This window comes from Pseudorca crassidens, chromosome 9 (genome assembly GCF_039906515.1).
Source record: "Pseudorca crassidens isolate mPseCra1 chromosome 9, mPseCra1.hap1, whole genome shotgun sequence".
Classification (NCBI taxonomy): Eukaryota; Metazoa; Chordata; class Mammalia; order Artiodactyla; family Delphinidae; genus Pseudorca; species Pseudorca crassidens.
The window spans coordinates 11,623,797-11,642,573 of NC_090304.1; the positions used below are offsets into that span (position 1 = coordinate 11,623,797).

Sequence of the window (18,777 nt, forward strand, 5' to 3'; positions counted from 1 at the left end):
AATGCCTGTCCTGTGTTAATTTTATTATTAATTTCCTCAAAACAGAAAGGTAACAGTGTAATACTCATACAATAAAGTCCATTGGTTTTTCCCAAGAAAACTACGAGAGAAACAAATCTCAGCTGTTTGGATTGCAGCATCTTGCTTGACTTTGCAACATCTGTTTCCCCTCTAATCCCTTTTTCTCCCCACACCTTAAATGACAGAATACTTATACTTTGCTTGGAGAATTTTGTTATGTGCTGGGATATAAGAAAAAAAATTATCAGGATTAAGAATAAGTTTTACTGTACAGGTATGTTTTGGAAAACTGTAATATAATTGCATATATTTTTCAATTGGGAAAAAATATGTAGCATTTACATTTTTCTAATTGGAGATCTTCATGGGTGATCCACTCTAAATAAATGATAAAAATGAACATGCTGCAATATAAAAAGACAAATTGTACAATAAGACTATGAAATTGAATGCAACCGTAGGAAATAAGAAGCAGGCTACAGTATGCAGAGGGCATTAAACATCTCCTGGTAGAATAGACCATATTCTTGAAGTCAAATAAGGAGTAAGGGAGGATGTTTGAATTTAGCCTTCTCTTAAGACCCAAGAGAAGAGGGAGATGAATGGAGGCACAGTGGGGCTATTTAAGAGGATAATTTTTCCAGAAAATGTACATATTCTATGTCATGATTCCCTTGTATCTTTTGATATAGATGCCTTGTTGGAGGAACTGGAATACTCCACCCTCCAGGAGAGTGATGAATACTCCAACACAGCTTCTTCTCCCCTGGATCAGCATTCCAGAAAGGAGAGTAACCATGCTGAGATCTCAAGTGCCCCCTCCATTCCGGATGACTCAAGTCCCTTTCCGGTAACTTTTCATTTATTGGAGTACCTTGAATATAGATATTTGAGTGCATTTCTGGAAATTAATTGTATCTTACATAAAATGATGCAAAAGGAAAATCATATATCCAAGAAAGAGAAAAGAATTACTCAATGATAAGTTAAAGGTGGTTGTTTTCAGAAAGAAGAGGAGAATGGAGAAAAATCATCATAAAAGAATAAACCTTTGAGAACTTTTTTTTTTTTTTTTTCCCTGAGGGCCTGGTAACAGGCAGAGTATTCCCTAATTCACTTGGGATATTCTGATATCACCATCTGGGTATCAGAGATGCATGTTGCAGTTTGACTGGACTGGCACTCAGTAAGGCCAGAGGAGAGGTCACCTGGGCAAGGCCAGGCAGCAGCTCAGCCAGATCTTCTCAGGATTTTTTAGGATAGCCACTTTCCAGCTCTTATTTTCTGCTGAATATATTAGGAAATTCAATTAGTATATCTAGAGATGACGAAGCTCTAGGGAACCATCACAAACAAACTAAACTTATAAAAGATTATGTATAAACCCCCCCCAGAAATCCAATTTATTAATTTCTGGGTAGAGCTTAAACTATGAAGTAGAACAGATACTAGTATTTGCTGATATATGTATTCCCTTCCTATGGATAAGTCTACATGCATCTACTTTATGATCAGAAGGTTACTTGATGAGAGTGGATTAGTGTAAGAGGAATTAAGTAGGTGCTCTTCATAGCTGGTGTTTCTCAACTATGATATTCTGATTCATCCTTGTACACTAAAGGAAATCACTAGTAGCACAGACTTGAAATTTGAGCCTATGGGTAGGTTTCCATTTTAACTGTTCTTCCTTCCAGCTACATACATACAGTTTTAAGGACACACATTTATCTCTCTACTAAGGAGCTATTGTCTTTGTTCTCACTGTGAGATTATAGCCATAGATTCCTAACTGATCCCCTATCCTGACCGCCCCCCTGCAATTTATTCTCCAAAAAGCAGCCAGGATAATCCTGTAAAACTTAAATCAGATCATCTTATTCTTCTATTCAGAACCCCAAGATGAATTCTCATCTCATTTGGAATAAAAGCCACAGTCTTTACACTGACTTTATGGGGTGACCTACGTCTTGGTTCCCTTGGAGGAGCCTGGGTTTATGCTTATTTTCTTGACATCCTGTTACTGACTTTACCTTTTACCCCAGATTTTCCATTTTTTTTGTGTGTGAAATCTTTAAAATTAGTATTTGCATTAAAGTAAACCAGCATGGATTACTAGGCCTCCATTTGGTTCTTCTGGCTTCTCTCACAGTCTCATGTAGTAGCATATAAAACACACGTGCAGTGAACAGAGTTCTTATTTTATTGTAGCTGGATCTAAAAGACTAATGACCACTTGTCTCTCATTTCCTGATCTTGATAAGACAAAATCTAACTGACAGCTCCCTTTGAAGGATAATATGCAAGGTGCTGGCCGTTAAAGCTAAGAGTTCAAGCACAGCCGTCAGGGGCAGCTAACTCCTCTGGTCTCAGGTGGTGGCAGGAAAAACCTTGAGGTTTTTTTTTTTCCCCTGATGGCCACTTGGTATAGCACCACTCATGCTGTGCTGTGGTCCATGTGGTGGTCTGTGAGATGCAGGGAGCCTCTTCAGGGTCAGAAAGAAATATGGGAAATTGTGACTTAAGGTCATAGAAGTTGTGTCTAGGAAATAGAGGCTGAGCATTCTTGCCATAGAGTACAGTATAATCTAAATGTTCTTGTTAAATCAGTTTTGTCACTAATTGTATATTAAAGCTATAACTGTTAGTTTTATTATTTGGTAATGCTTTTAAATTTTGCAACAAACCAAACCAAAAACCAAACCAAACCAAAACCAAAACTGCACGTTTAATTGTCTCAAGAAACTTGGCTCAAACCAAAACCAAAACTGCACGTTTAATTGTCTCAAGAAACTTGATGATGGGACTTCCCTGGTGGTGCAGTAGTTTAGACTCTGCACTCCCAATGCAGGGGGCCTGGGTTCGACCCCTGGTCAGGGAACTAGATCCCACATGCATGCCGCAACTAAGAGCTTGCGTGCTGCAACTCAGGAGCCCATCTGCCACAACTAAGACCCAGAGCAACCAAATTAAAAAAATAATAAAATAAAATAAAGTTGATAATGGATGTATAATCTAAGTATTTGTTAACGTTTTCCATCCACTGTGGGGGGAATAGAATTATCACTGTCCATTTGAAAACCACAAGACACAACTATGGGGAAGAAGCATCAGGATCTACTTCAAAAATTAATGTCTAATTTAAGAAGAATGGGCCAGCAGATGATATTTCAATATGTGAAGCTGCAGGAGGTATGTTTACATGTCATTGAAAAGCACACCTTTCCATTTGGATCAAATTATTCTTCTAAATTAATTTTGCTCATTTTCAATTCCAAGTTTTCTTGTGCTTGTAAGTAAAGTGAATTAGTGATGATTAATTAATTGATTCCCTTTGCAAGCCATCAAATAATACCAGATTAAAAATAATAATAATAATACCAGATTAAATCAATTAGAGACCTCAATTAGAAAATTTAATTTCAAAATGGTTTAATTTTTACATCCAATTCAAAGAATCAAAGCAAAATATTTAGAAGTTCATTCTTTTGTCTAAAATGAGATTGTTAATGCCATTGTAAATTTAGTTGAAAAGTTCAAGAATGGAGATAAAATGTTGTTTTGGGCGGGTGATAATACTAATACAGATTTTGGTGGAGCAGAGCAGAGTGGTAAAATCAATGTTCTTACATACTTAAAAGCCTATGGAGCAGATATGTACTTGGAATTGGTTGTGATATGCACAAAATTCATGACTGCATCCAAATAAGCTTTAGTATCCCACCAATCAAGATAGAAACTGCAATTGTTAAAATTTACAAATTATGTATGTATGTATATTTGTACACAATCAGAGCATATATATAGCTCATCTACAAAACTTTTGTGACAGAAGCTCTTGTTGAATGTAAAAATATATTAGCGTGGCTGTATGTATTTTCTCTCTTCATTGCTTGTGAGCCTGAGCCTTTGAAAAACCACTTTGTAAAGCAGCCTAAATTTAGGCCACATTATGTGCAGAATCAGTTGGAAATATTTAATCAAATTATTCAATGAATGTAGCATGAAAAGTCAGCTTTTGAAGTTTTTAACAAGTTGCAATTATGTGAAACAAAGCTTACAGAAAGGAAGAAGCTCACATTTCTCCCTACAAAAGCCTGGGAGGAATTCAACAAATCAAAAGATGAGAGTTCAAATGGTTTAATTACCTAACTTGAAAACCGTGCTTTGGAAACATCTTGACTTTGATGGACCTCCTGATCTTAATTGGATAAATTTATATTCCCACCAGAATGGGATGAAATTGTAAAGGCCTGTGATTTTGCAGTATCTACATTTGATGAAGTGTTAAAAGGCATCACAAATAGAGACAAGAGCTCTGTCCTGTAAAAATATTATTGAAGAAAGGTGGGCCGAATGGAGGCAGAAATACAGCACATGTGAAAATATTGGAGCTGAAATAATTACACATTTTAATATAAAAAATAGAATTCAGAATATCTTCCATTTAGCAGAATCTGCTCTGAACTTATAGGTTCATCAGCATCTGGAGAGAGAATATTTTCTCAGTTGAAACTATTATGGGCTATGGAGAAGCAGTGTTAACAATTTCAAATGTACTAACCATAAAATGAAGCTTTGTAGAGGATTGCAATTTTATAAAAAATATAAAAATAAATAAGATCATATTGAAAAGAAAGACATTTTTCAGAAAAATTTTCACATCACAATGTTAAAGGCAACAATGGCTAAGTAGCCAATTAAGGTATATATAAATATATCTATATCTCAAGAATAATTATTTACTTATGCTATTTTTAAATGTTTCAATAATCAATATGAAAGGTTTAAATTTTTTTGGCTTTCATGTTCATAGCTGTGTGTCATTTAAAAATATTCTAGAAAATTTTATTTTGAATAGAATTAGTTTATTGGTTCACCAATATAATAAAATAAAATTTTTGGTCCATAAATACATATTTAAATAATTAATGTAATATTAATTATTTTTTAGTCCCCTCTTTCACTCTCACAGGTGTCCCAGTTTGAATAATGAATTATATGGTCACCCTACTTGCATGACTTGGCCCCTTATACTCTTTGCCCCTATCTCACTGGTTCACTCGCCTCCTATCTGTTCCATAGATGCTGCAGGGTGCTGTCTATCTGGATCATGTTACCCTTGATATCTGCATGCTTCCCTCACCCCCTATAAGCCCTTGTCCAAGTGCCCCTTTCTCAGTGAGTCCTTCCCCAACCAATATATTTATAAATGCCATCCCTCCCCCATTTCTTATCTCCTACTCTTCATTAATTTTTATTTTTTTTTTACATATTAATTTATTATCTGTTTCTCACCACCATAATGTAAGGCTCAGGAATCATTTCTGTTCCTTTGTTTTGTTTTGTTTGTTGACTCCTGCATCCCCAGCCCTGGCACATGACAGGCACTCAATAAATATTTGTTCGTAAAATAAACTACTGGCCAACTACCCTTTAGAGTCACTCATTATTTCTTTTGGTATGTTAAATTTAATTGTGTTATAGTCTTCCCCTAGACACCATCCTGTCTAGTTAAAGGGGCTTTGCTCTGACTCATTTTGTTTGTTTTATGGTTCTTTTCTGAGTACCATGACTTCTCTATGTCAGTGCTTTTAGGGCAGGGAGGGGGACACCGTATTTGTTCACATGCAAGCTACTGTGCTTAGAATTTGGCCTTTCTCTGTGGGATGACTGGTACTCCTCTGCCTTGTGAAAGGAGATTTCAGAGATAGGCTAGTTATCGTCCCCTTTAGAAGCTAAAAACATCTTCTAACTCTGGGTGTAGATAAGTACCAACATTTTTTTTTTATTTAAAAAATTATTTTATTGAGGTATAGTTGATTTACAATGTTGTGTTAATTTCTGCTGTACAGCAAAGTGATTCAGTTATACATATATATACGTATTCTTTTTTGTATTCTTTTCCATTATGGTTTATCACAGTATATATATATATTTATTTATTTATTTATTTTTTTTGTGGTACGCGGGCCTCTCACTGTTGTGGCCTCTCCCGTTGCTCCGGACGCGCAGACCTAGCGGCCATGGCTCACGGGCCTAGCTGCTCCACGACATGTGGGATCTTCCCGGACCGGGGCACGAACCCATGTCCCCTGCATCGGCAGGCAGACTCTCAACCACTGCGCCACCAGGGAAGCCCCACAGTATATTTTTTTTAACATCTTTATTGGAGTATAATTGCTTTACAGTGGTGTGTTAGTATCACAGGGTATTGAATATAGTTCTCTGTGCTATACAGTAGGACCTTGTTGTTTATCCAGCATCCAACAGAAATTCATTCTTTCTTCTCTTTCACTTATATGTCTTAGGTGCAGCTCGTGTATGCTACCAAAATCCAGGAGCCCCATGTCCACAGGTATTTTTTAATTAAATATTAAAAAAATTAAGTTTATTAGATAATTGTTATCACCTGTGTTTGGACCATAATTTGCTTTGTAGGTGTTTATTATTAGAATTCCTACTACCCTCCCCCTCTTTACATGATCTGTGAGCGGAGGTGGATTTCTGCCCAGCTGACTTGGCACTTTCTCAAGGAGCCTGGCTTTTAGATGGGTTGTCCAGGCTGGTGGGCTCTGCTATTTCCTTTACCACCTGAAAAAGTGTAAATAGTCCAAGTCACCACAGATGTTTCGGCCCAGCCATTTCAGATATCATGCTTCAGTTCACAAAAGAGAAAACACCTAATGAAATTTCAGCAGGATGCCGACAAAATCAGACCTAGGATCAGGGCTGTACTAAAACAGTGTGTCTCCATGGAAGATTAATGAATATATACTTCTTTCCATATTTGCTCAAAATGTATTTAGTGATGGAGGGATTTCCTTTTAATAACAGTTACATATTGAAACAGATCCACTTACTAAATTATCTCTTCTGGCCAAAGCAGAATTGACAGTCTAAAAAAATTAAAAGGCCACTTTTCCTGTCTCTCTTCAGTTATAGCTTGCAATTTTTTAAAAAAAGTGAGACAGCATTCTGGGAAACAAAGGGTTGAAAATGTAGATAGTAAAGGTCCATGCTTGGTGAAGAGTACTACACCACATATTACTTGGTTTCAGAATTGCAACCAATAGTGCACACACGGTGTAAAAATAAGGGAAGGACCTGTGCTATCTTTTTTTTTTTTTTTGTGTGTGTGGTATGCGGTCCTCTCACTGTTGTGGCCTCTCCCGTTGCGGAGCACAGGCTCCGGACGCGCAGGCTCAGTGGCCATGGCTCACGGGCCCAGCCACTCCGCGGCATGTGGGATCCTCCCGGACCGGGGCACGAACCCTTGTCCCCTGCACTAGCAGACGGACTCTCAACCACTGCGCCACCAGGGAAGCCCCTGTGCTATCTTTTGAAGTCTTTTTACAAGTCCCCACTTTAAGTCACTTTCTACTTTGATGGGAGTGAAGCCAGTTTACTAATACATATGCCAGCTTATTCCAGTTCTAGGAAGCTGCCTGGTGGGCGTGTCTCATAGGCCTTCATGTCTCTCCCCCTTGTAAAAAAATGAAAACAAAGCAAAACAACAACAACAACAAAACAGTACCTGGTACAAAATAGGCTCTCAGTTAATATTGATTTTTTTTTAAATTGAGAAAACCAAGACTTTAATGGAAATACTAATAAACACAGGAACGTATACGATGAGAACCAGCCCAACCAACAGCCATTTTCCTGTCTATCTGGCATTGTGATCAGTTGATGGCATGCCAATGGTAACTTATTGACACCCCCTCCTCTGTAGTACAAATCTGTGATCTATTTCCCATCAGACCCCTTTCTCCCTCTTCTCTTGCTCTGCTCTGTACTCCAGGGGAGCTGAACCCTGCAGGTTGGGTTTTTCAGGCTCCAGGGTCTGTAGGCTTTTACTGGTTTCAACCAATGGGAGGCACTGTGGAGAGACTGGAGGGTGAAAGGCAGGGAAATTTAGGGCCTTTGCTCCCCCAATCTCTCTCTCCACAGTGTCTCTGTCAGCAGTTTTATCTACTTTTATGGCTTCAGCTGGAGAAAAACAGGTCTGCGGTGGTTCCAGTTTATGCCTGTTAACCTGGGCTCCTGGGCTCTGGTAACTTTGCCTCTTTGCTTTGTCCCTTTGGCCTCATGGCTTCCTGCTGTAGCTAATCTCTGGGTTCCCTCAATTTTTCTGTTTGCTTCTTAGCTCTCCCATCACCTGTGTAATCAAATTTCTGGATTAACTTCCTTCTTCTTACTCCTAGTGTTTGTATTTTCCTGAGTGGACCTTGATCGATGTACTTAACCATTACTGAATGATACTTATTGTGTAGATCTGAGTGGGAGAGTGATATGAAATCCAGGTGGCCTAGTAAATATGTAATGGACTGATGCAAACCCGAGGCTGGTATAATTCAGAGCCAGCAAGGCTCACGTGTACAGATGAAGCATGAGACACAGAAACAAGATTCCTGCATTGTTTCCAGCATTTCCTCTGGCTTGCTTAAATTAACCAAACATTAGTTTCAACTTTAAAAGTACCAATACCTTGAAATACTAGTCATGAATATAACAATATGATAGTATTTAGAAATGTATCTTTTATATGAACAGAAAGAATTTTGGTAAGAATAGGGAGGGAGACTTCATAAAAATATTGCAGAGGAATGAATGGGGAAAAAAATTGAAGCCCCTCAGTTGAGAAGTCTGGATTTTTTTAAACGCATCTCTTGTATTTGTATTATTAAAACCTCTGAGTAATGAAGTTGTTGCTGATGGCATGCTAAGCGCCTGTATCATCTTCAATAGGTCTGGGGACAAATCAAAGGAGCTCTGATTTGAGGTTTCTCTCTTTTCACAAACGTTTCCTGTAGTGAGGCAAACATCAACTCTTCAAGGTCTCTTATTTCTTATTTAGAAGTTTATATTGTTGACTCAATTACTCTTAGGGTATTTTGGCAATGATCTGTTTCTCTTTATACACTGCACTAGGAGTCTAGTTAGAAACCAGTAAGAGTTCTTTCAATAAGCACAAGTATACCCCACCTGTGAGATGGACAGGTTTTTATGATCATACAGACCCATATAAGAAACTACATTTATTCTACACTGGGGCACAGGGCAGAAGAATGTGTTCCCAGTCCTGCTGCCTTTTGTATTTCTAAGACACATGCCTGTGGCGGCAATTACTAAGGGATTATGCCTGAAAAGAGTTGTGAGAGAGAGCTCCTCTGTACTTTGTTGGAAGCCTCCAAGAACTAAATCAGTCACTTGTAATCAGTCATCTGACCATTTTTGTTCTTAGATTAAACACCCCTACTCCAAAAAAACAAAAAAACAACCCAAACTTATGTGGGGCAGGAGGCCATGTTGTACCTAAAAGGCAAAGTCTTTTAAGAAGGGAAGAGATCCACTTCCTCCTAAATTTTCCTTGTTAAATGCTCAAACTGAGTCAGTAGCAGGACATGTTGTACCCAAGAGATAGTCTTTTTTTCTTAAGAGAGGAAGATAAGCATCTTCCTTCTAATTTTTCCCTAGCTGATAAATACATAAAAATAAGTAAAATAGTAAGACTTTGTTGTCATTTTTGAAAATATATTTAGTGAAAGACGTAGAATATTTGGTTTTATTTGTTGCTTTGTGTGTGTGTGTGTGTGTGTGTGTGTGTGTGTGTCTCTGTCACACACACACACAGTTTGGTGGGTTGTTAGCTAAGCTTCTTGGTCAATGTTGATTGCAAACATTATTCCAGAGTCAGTTACCTATATAACCCAGTGATTCCACTTCTCAGAGTGTACTCTATGGAAATAAATATCAAATATTTATGTAGCAGTGTTGATTATAACAGTGAAAATCAGAAGCAATCTAGGTGTCTAACAATAAGTGATTGATTTAATAAATTATGACACATTATGCATTTGGAAACTATATAGCCTTTATATATCATTTAAAAAGATAATTTAGTGATAGAAAACACAAGCTTCACAGTCTGCAGGCCCAAACTCTGTTATTTGCCATCTGTATTGGGTAGAGCAAAGTTTTTAACTTCTCTAGGCCCCAGTTTTTTCATCTGGGAGTGATAAAACTTACCTTTAAGGTTTTTATGAGGATTTAAAGAGAACATGTGTAAAACCCTTTACAGAGTGCCTGGTGTAGTATACACACTCAATAAATGTTAACTATTACGTTTGCAAAGATAAGAATGTGCATAAGGATATGGAAAAATGTTAACTTTAAAACATGAAAAAAACAGTAATATTCAAATTTTCTAAAATCATACACAATCACAGAAGAGTGTAAAAGTATAAGCCAGTATGGGGAGGGGGAAGGGTAAACTGTGACAAAGCGAGAGAGAGGCATGGACATATATACACTACCAAACGTAAGGTAGATAGCTAGTGGGAAGCAGCCACATAGCACAGGGAGATCGGCTCGGTGCTTTGTGACCGCCTGGAGGGGTGGGATAGGGAGGGTGGGAGGGAGGGAGACGCAAGAGGGAAGAGATATGGGAACATATGTATATATATAACTGATTCATTTTGTTGTGAAGCTGAAACTAACATACCATTGTAAAGCAATTATACTCCAATAAAGATGTTAAAATGAAAAAAATAAATAAATAAATAAATAAAATAAAAAAGTATAAGCCAGCATGTCTAGAGAATTAACTGCCTCTCAAAAGGCAGATTATGTGTGGTTTAGTTTTTTCTTTGTATTCCTCTGCAGTTTTAAAATGTTCTACATTTAACATATTAATTTTATATTTAAAAATAATTTTAGTAGGACTCACAACAGTGTAACTGTATTAATGTAGTATATGGAAGGTTGTTTATGGAATCGTTATTTATGAATGTGTGCATGTGTGTATAACTAAGATACACGTGAGAATTGTACTGCTGATGCCCCATCTGCCACCCCTACCGCCTCACCTGTTTTCATCGTTTCTTTTCTAGTATAGAGGACCTTTGTTTTGAAAATACAACTTCATGTACACAATTATTTTATAAACTCACATATATAAAAAGTCAGAGAGGTATCTTCTGCTTAATATTGCTGTAAACCTAAAACTGCCCTAAAAAATAGTCTTTAAAAAAAGTCAAAGAAGGGACTTCCCTGGTGGTCCAGTGATTGGGACTCTGTGCTTTCACTGCTGGGCCCGCGTTCAATCCCTGGTTGGGGAACTAAGGTCCCGCAAGCCGCACTGGCACCACCAAAAAAAAATAGTCAAAGAAATGTGAGATATACAGGGTAAGATGTGAGACCACCTCCAGTAGAGTCTTTCCTCCCACCACCTAATTACCAGCTCCTCAGGTAACTGTGCCGGTAGGTATGTCTTCTTACAGACCTTTGTGTATGCATATTCATACTTATGTATCTGTGCTTTTAAAATTACATAAATGGAAGGATATTTTTCATACTGTTCCGGGCTTTGCTTTTTTAAGTTAACAATATAAATTAGAAGTCTTCCTTAGTTCATAAAATTCTATGTCGGCATTCTTTTTAGCACCTGCAGGGTTATTCTATAGCATGGGTGGACCATAATTTATTTGACTGTATTTTCATTTAGTTTAGTTTCAATTTGCTCATAAAAACTATTCTGTTTTTGTGTTTTAAGGAATGTTCTCGTACTTATATCTTTATAGATATGTCCAATTTTTCTGTAGGATAGAGTCTTAGAAGTGAAATTGCTGCATCCAAGGGTATATGCATTTGAAATATTGATAGATGCTGCGTTGCAAAGGGTTTTATAATTTATAATAATTTATGTAGCTACCTGTAATATATGTAAATATATCTGTGTAGATATAACCCTGACTTTTGCCAACACTGCATATTGTCAATCTTTCAAAACTTTGATTCATGGGGAAAAAATGGTATCTCACCATTTAATTTCCATATTAAAGATTGAGATTGAGTATATTTTTATGTAGTAAACATTCAAATTTCTTTTTCTGAAACTTACTTTTTAAAAAATCCTTAGCTCAGGTTTCTCTTGGGTTATATTTTTACTATTGATTAATCAACTTTTAAATATTTGAATATTGTTTATGTTTTAAATATTTATTCATGTTAAATTTTTTAATACTATCTTTATCACTATGTTTTCTTTTTTGACATCACTTCAGTTTTATGCCTTTCTTAGGAAAGTCTTTATCACTCCAAATTATTAAAAAATCCTCCATTTTCTTCTAGTATTTTTGTTTAAACATTTATATCTTGAATTCATTAAAAACACATTTGTGTGTACAGTGTGTTAGGGATCTAAATTTATTGTGTTCCAAATAGGTTATCATGTACCTTGATTCTAATAGTCTGTTTCTGATTATTTGAAATGCCATGTTTACCACATGCAAAGTGCTCATAGGTACCAGAGTCTGTTTCTGGGTTTTCTAGTCTACCCTACTTTTGATCTACTTGTCTGTTTCTTTACCAACATCACACAAATTAAATTATTATCACTCTATAGGATACCGCATCTACTGGGACAAGTTATCCCTGTTTGTTTTGGTTTTTTTTCCCTTCAAAATTGCCTTGAGTGTTCTCGCTTGTATTGAATTTTAGCATCAGCCTATGAACTTGAATAATTTGGTTATAATTTTTGTATGGATTACATTGAATTTATAGTTTAATTGGGAGAAACTGACATCATATTATGCATTTTTATTTAGGTAGGTCTTCTTTTTAGTGATTTTTCTTCATAGAAATCTTACACATTTCTTGTTAGATTTATTCTTTAATACTTAATATATTTTTTTCTTAGTATTGTGAACACATTTTTCTCCTCATTGGATTTTCAAATCAGTTACCCCTGGTCTATAGGAAAGACACTAATTATTTCATTTTATTCTTGTATCTTGTAGCCATCCTGATTTTTAAAAATTCATTATAATAGTTGTTATATCATTTATCTCTCATTTTCTAGGAATATTATTATATATTTAAAAAGAGTGAGAGTGCTTTACGTTTTTCTTTAAAATATATAAAACTCTTATTTTTACTTTTAAATGCATTTGCTAATGCATTCTGGAATAATATTGGAGACTAGCAATGACAGTAGGAGCCTTGTCCTCCTCTTCCCTGAATTAGAAATGTGTTTAGTATTTGACTATTAAATATGAGGCTTGTTATAGATTTTTATAGACATATTTTGTCAGCTTATGGAATTTTTCTTCTCCTCGATCTTCAACAACAGGAATGGTGGTTAAATTTGTTTTCAATTGCTTTTCAGTACGTCTCAATATGTTTATAAAGATTTTCTCTTTCTCTGTTAGTATAGTGAATTATAATAATCCTTTTTGTAATGTTGAACCATTTTTGGATGACTGGTGTGCACACTACCACACACACACACGTACACCATTCTGTCTTTGGTTTTAGTACCAAGTTTCTGAGATACTCATTGAACCTATTGGGTGATTTTTCCATATTTTATTATGTACTTGGTAATTTATACAACGCTCCCAAAAAGCTGTTAGTGTTTTTGGCTTGTTTTCTGTTTAATTGATTTATGCTTTTATTCCTTCTGTTTAATTATTATTTTATTTTTTATTTTTTGCGAGTTTTGGGTTGGATGTTTCATTTGCTTCTGGTCTTTTTTATTTTTCAATATTGCACCTAAGTCTATTTATATTTTTCCTTTCAATAACATTTTGCTTTCAACTCTGAAGAGCACGTGTGATTTTATAGCTATTTCTAAATAGTTTGAAAATTGTTAATTTTTTCTTTCTCCCAAGAATTACTTAGAATTACTTTTTTTTTACTTAAGTAGATAGAATATGGTCTGTATGATTTACTTCTTAGAATTTATTAGACTCTATTTTGTGTCCTCACATGTGGATCATTTTACTAATGATTATGCAGGTATTTGAATAAAAATCTGTTTACTGTTTCTGGGGCCCATGGACCAATGTCTTCTCTGTATTTATTTATTTTTATGTATTTTATATATTATATAAATGTTATTATATGTTATATAAATATATATTAAACATATAAATATATAGTATGTATATTATATATTTATTTTTTGTCTTTCACTTGACAGTAACTGAAAGAAGATATAATACTTTATAATTTTATTTTATTTTATTATTATTATTATTTTTTGCAGTACACGGGCCTCTCACTGTTGTGGCCTCTCCTGCTGTGGAGCACAGGCTCCGGACACGCAGGCTCAGCGGCCATGGCTCACGGGCCCAGCCGCTCCGCAGCATATGGGATCTTCCCGGACCGGGGCACGAACCCACGTCCCCTGCATCGGCAGGCGGACTCTCAACCACTGTGCCACCAGGGAAGCCCTATAATTTTAAAAAGAATGCTGTTAAAATAAAATATACACATTGGACCGTGGTCTTCAAACTCTTTTCAGAGGCTGCCTTTTTCCTGGTCGTTGGGGGAGAATGGCCACCCAGCTATAGGTCCGGCACTTGTCTTCATGCACTTGAGAACAATAGGCAGTTTTTGAGACGACCAGAGGGAGACATGGAGACAAAGGCAGGGAGACCTTGTTCAGATGTTTAGTACCTAGTTTTGAAAAATAGTCTCTGTCTCTAATTTTAGTCATATCTAAGGGGTTAATAGTTAAAACTGCATTTTCTGGTATTTTATACATGGCCTAACATTTATTTGAGTTTGATGTGTTGGTATGATTTTTTGTTTTCTCCCTATAGTGAGGTCCAGGAGCCAAAGGAATCACCACCACCTCCTAAAACCTCAGCAGCTGTGCAGTTGGAGGAGCTGATGGCCCACCTGTGTGAAATGCAGACCCAGGTGAGCACAGTCCCTGCGATACAGCCTTCAGGGTCTTATCTCTGTGAACTCAGCTCTGCATTCCCCCTTGAGAAACTCTCCTAAGTCATTATTCATTTTGCCATACTAAATTTAATTCAATGGATGAACTCAAATTTGTACTATGTATTTTTTTTAAACTGAAGTATACTTAATTTACAATATGTTGTATTAGTTTCAGGGGTACAGCAAAGTGATTCAGTTGTGTGTGTGTGTGTGTGTGTGTGTGTGTGTGTATAACTGATTCTTTTCCCTTATAGGTTATTACAAAATATTGAGTATAGTTCCCTGTGCTATCCAGCAGGTCCTTGTTGGTTATCTGTTTTATATGTAGTAGTGTGTATATGTTAATCCCAAACTCCTAATTTACCCCCCTTTTACCCCTTTACCCCTTTGGTATCCATAAGTTTGCTTTTTATGTCTGTGGGTCCATTTCTGTTTTGTATATAAGTTCATTTGTATCCGTTTTGGTTTTTTTTTTTTTTTTTTTTTTGCAGTACGCGGGCCTCTCACTGTTGTGGCCTCTCCCGTTGCGGAGCACAGGCTCCGGACGCGCAGGCTCAGCGGCCATGGCTCACGGGCCCAGCTGCTCCGCGGCATGTGGGATCTTCTCGGACCAGGGCACAAACCCGTGTCCCCTGCATCGGCAGGGGACTCTCAACCTCTGCACCACCAGGGCAGCCCTGTATCAGTTTTTTTAAGGTGTATTATCTGGACATAAAAGATACTGTGATATGGGTTCTGATCTCAAGGGGCTTGGAGTGTGCTTAATAAAATGAGGCATAAGACTCTGTGACACTTACAGAATAAAAGAAAGATCGTTTGCCACTAAAGCTGGATGAAGTGTGGAAGGGCTGTTAAAGAGAACCCCCTGAGTGGGATGGAGGAGACCCGTGGGAAAGCTGGGTCAGGGCAAGGGAGAGCAAAGTGTGGCTTTGACAGTAGGAAGGATGAGTCCTAAACTCATACTGAGATAAAATCTGCCCCCTTGTTCTAGTCTCCAGAGCATGGGTGGCAAGCTCACTGACCTGGCAGGGAATGGAACTGACATAAATGGACCTAAGAATTTATTAAGGGAATTATCATCTAGAATTCATTCTTTTTTAAAACTATTTTATGTTGGAGTATAGTTGATTAACAGTGTTGTGTTAGTTTCAGGTGTACAACAAAGTGATTCACTTATACATATACAGGTATATATTCCTTTTCAAATTCTTTTCCCATTTAGGTTATTACAAAATATTGAGCTAGAATTCTTAAGGTAGAGAATCCATCCATTCTGAATTGGTTGGGGATATGATATGCACCCATGAAATGACTATGAAATAATTTCAGGGCAGTGTATAAAAATGTGTGTGATTGGAAGGGCAGGAAGCTTATCTCTGTGGCTCACCTTTGGACTTCCAATGCCCAGCACTGTTCCTGATACATTATGAATAATGCGTACTTATTAGAGGGACAAATGAATGAATATCAGAAACAAGGTTTCTTTAATGTCTGCTGTAAAGCTGGGTGCATTCCTCATTGCACTGTATATCTGAAAATACTAGAAAAAAAATCTTTCTACTTTTTACATACCCTTTCAAAAGTATTCTGGAATATACCAGCAAATAGCTATAGATGTAAATGTATGATGTGTAGCTATAGATACATTATTGTGTTTTTACTTAGGTACTTTCAGGCCTTTTCCATGTTAACCTTTTGAACACTACTCTCTTCAGCATTAACTAACATTATATAAGAGAGGAGGAAGGAAATGTGTCATATGATAAGATTCTTGAAGGGAAATGAGCATTTTGGATTAGTGAGGTAATGTGAGGTTATTCCAGGCAGTAAAAAGTGGATAAGTAGAGGCGTGAAGGCAGACAGTAACAGATCACATTCAGGAGACTGCAGGGAACCTGGCTGGCTTTAAACAATGGAGGCTTTTTACTGAGGAATAAAAGATGAGATTGGAAAGGTAAAGCGAGGGCAGTGGATGGGAGACTTTGAATGTCCATCTGATGCTGCAAATTCCATGCTGGAGGGGCTTCCCTGGTGGCACGGTGGTTGAGAGTCCGCCTGCCGATACAGGGGATGCGGGTTCGTGTCCCGGTCCGGGAAGACCCCACATGCCGCGGAGCTGCTGAGCCCGTGAGCCATGGCTGCTGAGCCTGCGCATCCGGAGCCTGTGCTCGGCAACGGGAGAGGCCACAACAGTGAGAGGCCCGCATACCGCAAAAAAAAAAAAAAAAAAAAAAATTCCATGCTGGAAGCAATGGTGAATCATTGTAGTTCTCTGATCAGGAAGTATTAGATAGATGGTTGCAGTAGCCCAGTTGGAAAGGAGTTGAGAGAGATGCAATCTCAGGACAAGAGTTGACGAAGGATAAGTTGGGCAATTTGTAATTTGTTCTGTTTTGTAATTTGAGGTTTTTCCTTTGAACGTTTTATAATAACTGTTCTGGAGTTTTGCTTTAATAAATCCAATCCATCAGCAAGTCTTATCTGACAGCTTCTCACCGCCTTCTCCACTGACACTGGTCCAAGTCATTTCTAGTTTGAGCTGTTAGAATGGTCTCCTGCCTAACTAGTGCGTCTAATTCCACTCTGGCTTGCCCACACCTAATTCCTCACTCGGCTACCACAAGGATCTTGTAAATCAGATTCTTTCACTCTCATGCTTGAAACAAAATGGTTCCATCACCCTTGGAATAAAACTGCAGCTTTTATCCTGAGGGCCCTATGTGATCTTTGCCTCTTTTTCCATCATTTTTTCCTGACTCACTCCCTCTAGCCCTACTAGGTCAGCCCTACTGACCTTTTTTACTTTTCTTTTTATGTGTCAGACTGTCTCCTTCCTCTGGGCCTTCCTTCCCTCTGGAATGCTTTTCCCACAAATATCAATATTTCTAGATGTCAGTGCATCGCTCAAATATCTGCTCAGATATCACCTCCTTAGAGAGCCTTCTCTGATCACCCTCATCTAAATCAGTTTTTCCTCTCCATTCCACCCTCTGTCATTTGTTTCAATATATAACTTATATCTTATCTCCACCTGAGATATACATCATATATTTATTTCTTCAATTGCTTATTGTCTATTACCCAGAGAATGTAAACTGCATGACGGCAGACACTTGGTTGGTCTTGTACATTGTTCTATACCAAGAGCCTAGAGCAGTGACTGGCACAAACCAGGTGCCCAATAAATATTGCAAAATAAATGAATAAAAAGAAGATAAGGTTAATTGTTGACTTGTAGTCATCATAAGAGATAAAGTATCATCTTCATATATTCAATATCCTATTGCCAGAAAAGATTTGCAAACAGAGGAAGATTAGTCAGATTTCATTTGCCCTGAGGAACTTAGAATGAAAAGGAAATGAAAGCATTTTTATTGGTGTTACAATGTTAGATTCTCCCAGTGCCTTGGAGGAAGGTTAGTGAAAGACTAAGGGATCATGCAGAAGATGCCAGTGAGGATGATTCTCTTTATGGTTCTCTTCGTGATACAGGTTACAGTGAAAGCAGATACAAGCAAGAAACACTTACCAGACAAGCAGGATCAAAAGGCCTCCCTGGACTCAATGCTGGGGGGCTTGGAGCAGGAACTGCAGGACCTTGGAATTGCGACAGTGCCCAAGGGCCATTGTGTTTCCTGCTGGAAACCGATTGCTGGAAAGGTGGGATAGGCCAAGACGTTGATCCTACAGCCGTCTATGTCAGTGTGTATGTCTGTCTCCATCCCACTAAGGATTGCTCTTTCTCCTTATGTTCTAAGACAGTTTAGTAATAGGTACTGATCCCTTACAGTGCTCCGGGCACTGAACAAAGCACTTTACAAGTATTCCTTTATTTAATGGTGACATTAGCCCTTCAGGGGTCACAAGCCCTTTATAAAGATGAGGAACCCGAGGACTCAGGGTCATTAATTGACATGTCCAAGGTCTAGTAGGAGGTAGAGGTAAGATCCAAACCCAGGAGAGTCTGGCTCCCGAGTTTGAGCTCTTAACCATTTTCTTGTACTGCCTTCACCCAGAGGAACT

General features: G+C 37.5%; 1 protein-coding gene across 11 annotated transcripts in view; it reads left to right on the forward strand.

The window, feature by feature from the left end:
• LPXN (leupaxin) overlaps positions 1-18,777 on the forward strand; it is a 45,498-nt gene that overhangs the window by 8,524 nt on the left and 18,197 nt on the right. For 6 of the 11 annotated variants that reach the window (XM_067748912.1, XM_067748915.1, XM_067748916.1 and 3 more), the window contains 4 exons: positions 714-871; positions 6,330-6,376; positions 14,631-14,730; positions 18,247-18,414. In XM_067748912.1, coding sequence (XP_067605013.1) covers positions 714-871; positions 6,330-6,376; positions 14,631-14,730; positions 18,247-18,414 — 473 coding nt within the window. The remainder of the gene's footprint in view (positions 1-713; positions 872-6,329; positions 6,377-14,630; positions 14,731-18,246; positions 18,415-18,777) is intronic. The other 5 variants (XM_067748922.1, XM_067748919.1, XM_067748921.1 and 2 more) reach the window with 1 other exon arrangement.